Raw genomic sequence first — 6,743 nt, 5'->3', positions numbered from 1 at the left:
GGCCGGGGGCGCCGGGGGGGGGCTGCGCCTTCCTGTCTCCCCAGACGCCCGGAAAACCGGGCGGGGGACACTCCGGGCACCCCTTGCCCTGGCCCTGCCTGGCAGCGGGAAGCACCGCCCGCCGGGATGCCGGCAGGAGGCTCCTGCCTGCGTAACCATGGCAACGTCAAGTAAATAAAGCACCTTTGCAACCGGCAAATTCGGTGGGGAATGGATGTGGGGAGGGGGCTGCGCTGGAGGGGGCTGAAAGGACCAGGGTGAGGGTGGGAGCCCCATGCACTGGGAGCGAGGGGCTGTCGCGCCGGAGGGCAGCGTGCCAGTCCATGCCAGTCCAGTCGGTGCTGAGGGATCTCTCCCTCAAAGTCAAAGCCAAACCCCGAGGCAGTGCGGGGGAGCAGCTCTCGGCTACCAGCAGCTTGTGCCAGGCCACAGAGGGGGTGCTGGGGCACCACATCCTGCTGCTGCACCCTCCGGGCTGCCCCGTGCCTGGGGTGCAGCTGGGGGGGCAATGCTGGTGAATCCTCCCCCCAAAATCCCCCCAGACTGCTGAATCTTGGTGCTCTCCCCTTCTACCACCGCCCAGCGCAGGGCCTCGGGGCTGAAATGCAGTTGATGAAAGCACTGGTGCAGATCGACTCGACAGAGCTTGTCTGTCTCATGTGGGGAGGAGGGATGGTTGCTGGCGGGTGTGGGGAGAGGAGGGCTCCTTCCCAGCTGCCTTTGAAGCATGCTGGCCTTGGCATCTGGTCGGAGCCTGCCTCGCTGGCGGGAGCCGTGTTTCCCTCTGCTCACACCTGTGCTTTTTGTCTCTCTGCTCTGTTCCCCCCCTCCTCTCTCTCCATTAGCTGCTGTTGGAAGAATACGCAAACAGCGACCCTAAACTGGCACTTACAGGCGTCCCCATCGTCCAGTGGCCCAAGAGAGATAAGGTAGGAGCTGTGAGGAGGGGATCCAGACGGGTGTCACGTGTTGAGTCGTTTCCCAGGCCTGGGGTGTGGTGGCACCGCTTCCATACCCGCCTCGGGAGCAGTGCCAGGGTGGGACACAGGGTGCAGCCACCTCCACGGCACCGTGGGCAAACCCGGAGGTCTCCCACCGTGCCGGTTATCCCAGCTCAGCTGATGGGTGGTAACCGGATCAGCGCCAGCTGCTCTGTATTCTCCAGCCCTTTGGTTGCCCTTGGAGAACGTGGAACCTTGTTGTGGGAGGAAGGGGTGATCCTGCTCTCCCAGCAGCTCTCTGGATTGATAAGGGAGGCCTGGATGGCCTGAGGAATGTTGCGTGTCAGGGAAGGTCTCGCTGTGGCAGAGGTGGGTGAGGTGTGAATGAGGTGTGGGGCAGTCCAGCCCCTCGCTGTGAGGTGTCCCTTGTGTCTCTGTCCCTGTGCTGTAGGATTGGGTCTTGGAGCCCCAAGCAAGGCGGCTCTCTCCTGGGAGTCTCTGCCTGTGGATAGCAGCCAGCTGTTCAGCAGTGGGACCTTTCCATGCATCCCTGCTCTTCCCTGTCCAGCTGTGCTCATAGCCCAGGGTGCACAGCTGGGCTGCAGCCTGGGCTGAGCTGGCTGGGCAGATGGAGGCACGGAGCAGCCGGACTTCCCCTCCGCAGGCTGCCTTCCTGTGGCCTGCCAGGATGGCTCCCAGAGGTCACTGCTTCCTTCCTGCCAGGAGATGGGCTCACAGGCAGGCTATGGGAAGAGCAGGACCCCATCACACTGGGAAGGATGGGTAACACCCATTTGGGAGTCTGGAGACAAATGAGCCTCTTAGATTGCCCTTTGGAGGTGCCCGTCTCTGCTCGCCTGCCCTACCCAGGGGATCCAGTGTGATCCTTGTGCAGCACAAGCATCTTGGGCAGCTTTTCTGAGAGGGGTGACCTGGGGATGTCTGCATGCTTTGGGTGCAGCAGTCTGAGGCTTGGCACATCCGCAGCCTTGTGCTGGGGCTTTTGGGAGCCTGCCCTTCCCCAAACCCATCAGCTGCGGTGCACATGCCAGCATGGCCAATCCCAGGAGGATGCTGCAGCCAGCAGATTTCCTGTAAGGGCTGATGGGATGTAGGGTGACAGCTGGAGAGCTGTGCTGTCCTACCTGCACTGTAAACAAGGAGGGTGTGGGTGTTCCCAGTGTGCACCGAGCTTGGGACAGCTTTTTTTTCTGTCTCCTTGAGCAGCTGGCAGGGTGACACAGAGAGGACAGCCATGGTGGACCTTGCCTCAGAAGGAAGGGGTGGCTGTTGTTGGAGCACCACGACACTTTTGGGACTCAGCAGCCTTTTTCAGACCCATTTGAGCCCTGACTGGGGACGGGGGGAGGAAGGGGAGCTCTTGGTGTGGGGTGGTGTGAGGGGTTAGGGAGTGTGCTCCAGAGCTGCCAGGTCAGCGCCGATCCAGGCGCGTTGGCTGCGGAGCGCTGAGGGAGCAGAGCTGTTCTCAGGCACGTTATCCAAAATCAGTGCCAGATCTGGGGATCAGAGCCTTCCAGATCCCAGCAGAACGCAGCACTTCCCTCCCTTCACCCCATTCCCTCTCTCCCTTTTGGCAGCTAAAGCTCCAGGCCCGGCTGCGGGTGCGCCTGCCCACCATCCCCATCACCAAGCCGCACACCATGAAGCCAACGCCGCGCCCGACTCCCGTCAGGTCCACGGTGTCTCCCATCGTGTCGGGCGCCCGGCGGAGGCGGGTGCGGTGCCGGAAATGCAAGGCCTGCATGCAGGGCGAGTGTGGCATGTGCCACTACTGCAGGGACATGAAGAAGTTCGGCGGGCCCGGCCGCATGAAGCAGTCCTGCGTCCTCCGGCAGTGCTTGGCGGTGAGTCCAAGTTGGATTCCTGGGGGATAGCTGGTTGCTTCTCCACAGTTCAGGTAGTAGGGAAGGAAAGGGGGAAGGCTGTCCCACCTCACCCTGGTTTCAGCCCTGCTTTCCCTTGTAGCCCAGGCTGCCTCACTCGGTCACGTGTGCACTTTGCGGGGAGGTGGATCAGAACGAGGACTCGCAGGACTTTGAGAAGAAGCTCATGGAGTGCTGTATCTGCAATGAGATCGTTCACCCCGGCTGTCTGCAGGTGAGCAGGGCACATGCTGGGCAAAGGGGGGCTCTGCTGTGGGGCTGGGCTGCTGTTGACCCCCTCCTCTCGTTGCAGATGGATGGGGAAGGGCTGCTCAATGATGAGCTCCCCAACTGCTGGGAGTGCCCCAAGTGCTACCAGGGTGACGACGCAGAGAAGGGCCAGGTAAGGAGCTGTGCTGTGGCGAGGCAGGATCTGCGTCCTCCACCCCTCCCACAGCATCCTGCCAGGGATGTGTTCAGCCAGCATGGGCTGGAGTTGGGCAGCAACCAGTGAGAATGAGGACCATGAGGGTGCAGCACCTGGGGGCCTGGGCACATCCTGCTGCAATGTGATCCTGAGATATTCCACTGTAAGAGACACTGGACTGTTAGGCACAGAGTGGAAGCCACCCCCAACCTCAAGGGGCACCCCTTTTGAGAAGGGGGAAGGAAAATGTTTGTTGCTGGTGTGGGTGGACCAGAGGTACTTAGATGAGCTGTTAGGAGGAAATTACTGTGAGGGTGGTGAGGCCCGGGCACAGGTTGCCCAGCAAAGCTGTGGATGCCCCATCCCTGAAGTGTCCAAGGCCAGGTTGGATGGGGCTTGGAGCAACCTGGGATAGCGGAAGGTGTCCCTAAGTTCTAACCCAAACCGTTCTGTGATTCTACCTGGGCACTGCTGGTGCAGGTCCTGCCAGCACTGTTGTGTTTCTCCGGGGAAGAGGAGAGGGAAAAAGCCTTCTCCAGGCCCCATTCCCGTTAACCAGCCTCACTGCTTCCCCGCAGAAGCGGAAGGTGGAGGAGAGCGACGAAGACACGGCGCAAGCCAAGGTGCTGCGGCCCCTGCGGAGCTGCGAGGAGCCCCTGACCCCCCCGCCCAACTCGCCCACCCCGATGCTGCAGCTGATCCACGACCCCGCGTCCCCCCGCGGGGTGGTGACGCGCTCGTCCCCGGGGGCCGGGCCCAGCGACCACCACAGCGCCAGCCGGGACGAGCGCTTCAAGCGCCGGCAGCTGCTGCGGCTCCAGGCCACGGAGAGGACCATGGTGCGGGAGAAGGAGAACAACCCCAGCGGCAAGAAGGAGCTGTCAGAGGTGGAGAAAGCCAAGCTGCACGGCTCCTACCTCACCGTGACGCTTCAGCGCCCCACCAAAGATGTCCACGGCACTTCGATCGTCCCCAAGCTCCAAGCCATCACGGCCTCCTCGGCCAACCTGCAGCACTCGCCGCGCGTGGTCGTGCGCCACGCGCCCGCCAGGATGCCCCTGCGGAGCGGGGGCGATGAGGAGGCGGCCGCCGAGGAAGAGGAGGAGGAAGAGGAGGAGGAGGACGAGAACGCGGAGGAGGGGGGGGCGGCCCGGCTGAACGGGCGTGGGGGCCGGGCGCAGGAGGGCGAGGAGAGCTGCGTCCAGCGCGAGGTCTGGATGTCCGTGTTCCGCTACCTCACCCGCAGGGAGCTTTGCGAGTGCATGCGGGTGTGCAAGACCTGGTACAAGTGGTGAGTGTGGGGACGCGTCCTGGGGTTGGGGGCATGTCCATGGGGGACATCCAGGGGGAACGGGAAAGGATCTCGCTTTGGTGCCCTCCTGTCTCTCCCCAGAGCCTGGCAGCGTCACTGTAGCCAGTCCTGGTGCCTCTGCCATGTGTGCGCCCATCTCTCTTGTTCCCTTCTGCCTTCTTCCTGTCCCCTGCCGCGTCCTTGTGAGGTGCCACTGCCCTTTCCCCACCCGCCACCCTGATGGTGCTTGCCCTTCCTGGCCTCCCGCGCTGCCTCCCCTCCCAGCAGGCAGGGAAGGCAGGCTGAGGCGGGATGGGTTTGCTGGCTGGAAGCGCCTCGGGGGGCAGCAGGCCCAAAGACAATGCTGGCACTGGGACAGCTGTGCGTGGAGGGCTTGGGAACAGACGGGAATGGAAACTGGGAGGTTTCTAACAGCCGAGCAGCAGGGATGGCCTGCTTTGATCAGCAGCTGGTGGCAGTGGTGTGGCAGAGGAGTGTCCCCTTGCCTGCACCTTCAGGGGCTCAGCTAAGCTGCCATTGGGTCCTGGCTCTCCACAAACTCCCGTGGGAGAGGAAGAGTTTCCTCCTGGCGAAGCAGCGAGCTCTGCTGGGGCTGTGGGGTGGGACACACAGAGTGTTCTGCAGACTGGGAGTAAGGATCCCTAAGGTCAGGAGAAACACCCAGATGGGGCAAGCAGGCCTGCAGCTGCAACTTGGAATCTTTTTTTGTGGCAGCAAAACTCTGCTAGGGCTGCTCTGGGTGGCCAGACGCCTTCAGCAACCTCCCATGTTTGGGCAAACCTATGGAAACCAGGAGGAGCAGCCTTGTTCTGTGGCTGGGCCCATGCCAGGGCTGGGCTCCTTCTGGAAGCCAGGCAACCTGCTGGCTGTCTATTATTCCATGGGACTCTTGGGACTCAACTTTCAGCCTTGTCCTTGTCCCCAGGTGCTGTGACAAGAGATTGTGGACAAAGATAGACTTGAGCAGGTGCAAGTCCATCACCCCCCAGGCGCTGAGCGGCATCATCAAAAGGCAGCCGGTCAGCCTCGACCTCAGCTGGACCAATATCTCAAAAAAACAGCTTACATGGCTCGTCAACAGGCTGCCAGGTGAGCGTGGGCTGGGGAGGGGTCTCTTCCTCTGCCACCAGCCTGCTCTGAGGCTTCCTGAGAGCTGGATCGTGGGGAGAGACACCCTGCAAACCTGGAAACTCCTGGGTGCCTGGGTCCCATCACCCAGCCACTGTCCCAGCCCAGGCAGGGAGGGGACCTTCTTCCTCATGTGCCTGGAAAAAGATGGTGGAGATCTGGGATGCCTCGGAGCCGACCAAACCCGTCTAACTTGTTACCTGCCTCCCTTCTGCCAGGCCTGAAAGACCTCATCCTGGCGGGCTGTTCCTGGTCTGCGGTCTGCGCTCTCAGTACCTCCAGCTGCCCCCTTCTCAGGACCCTCGATCTTCGGTGGGCAGTAGGAATCAAGGACCCTCAGATCCGGGACTTACTCACGCCTCCAACAGACAAACCCAGTAAGCTGCTGCTGCCCTGGGGCTGAGTGGGATGGACAAGGGAAGGGCTCCCAGGGCAGTGTGTCCACTCTGTTTCTCCTGCTCCACGTGCAGGTCAGGACAATCGCAGCAAACTCCGCAACATGATCGACTTCCGGCTCGCCGGGCTGGACATCACGGATGCCACGCTGCGCCTGATCATCCGCCATATGCCCCTGCTCTCCCGCCTCGACCTCAGCCACTGCAACCACCTCACGGACCAGTCGGCCAACCTCCTCACCGCCGTGGGCTCTTCCACACGCAACTCCCTCACCGAGCTCAACATGGCAGGTGGGTGCCTTGCTCCAGGTGCCTCCTGGATTTCCCATCCCTCACCCCAGCGCTGGCTGCTGGAGGTGTCCCCCTCACGCTCCCTGTGCTCTCCCCGCAGGCTGCAATAAGCTGACGGACCAGGCCTTGCTGTACCTGCGCCGTATCTCCAACGTCACCCTCATCGACCTGCGGGGCTGCAAACAGATCACCCGCAAAGCCTGTGAGCACTTCATCTCGGACCTGTCCATCAACAGCCTCTACTGCCTGTCCGATGAGAAGCTGATCCAAAAAATCAGCTAGAGACCCTCCCTGGGGCAGACTGAGGAGAAGGAAAAGAGCCCATCCCACCCCTCTCGGAGAGCCGCTCCTCCACCTCCCCCCCTT

General features: G+C 62.1%; 1 protein-coding gene across 1 annotated transcript in view; it reads left to right on the top strand.

The window, feature by feature from the left end:
* The window catches only part of KDM2A (lysine demethylase 2A), a 30,228-nt gene extending 23,491 nt beyond the window's left edge, over positions 1–6,737 (top strand). Inside the window, exons 12-20 of the mRNA XM_008629400.2 lie at positions 846–929; positions 2,540–2,806; positions 2,928–3,059; positions 3,138–3,227; positions 3,830–4,542; positions 5,489–5,652; positions 5,910–6,068; positions 6,162–6,377; positions 6,478–6,737. Of these exons, the coding sequence (XP_008627622.1) occupies positions 846–929; positions 2,540–2,806; positions 2,928–3,059; positions 3,138–3,227; positions 3,830–4,542; positions 5,489–5,652; positions 5,910–6,068; positions 6,162–6,377; positions 6,478–6,659 (2,007 nt within the window). The 3' untranslated portion in view covers positions 6,660–6,737. The remainder of the gene's footprint in view (positions 1–845; positions 930–2,539; positions 2,807–2,927; positions 3,060–3,137; positions 3,228–3,829; positions 4,543–5,488; positions 5,653–5,909; positions 6,069–6,161; positions 6,378–6,477) is intronic.
* The last annotated feature ends 6 nt before the right edge of the window (positions 6,738–6,743 follow it).

The sequence above is a fragment of the Corvus brachyrhynchos genome, unplaced genomic scaffold (genome assembly GCF_000691975.1).
Source record: "Corvus brachyrhynchos isolate BGI_N302 unplaced genomic scaffold, ASM69197v1 scaffold1103, whole genome shotgun sequence".
NCBI lineage: Eukaryota > Metazoa > Chordata > Aves > Passeriformes > Corvidae > Corvus > Corvus brachyrhynchos.
Note: the sequence above shows the minus strand (reverse complement) of the source record. Positions and strands in the feature narration are given on the sequence as shown.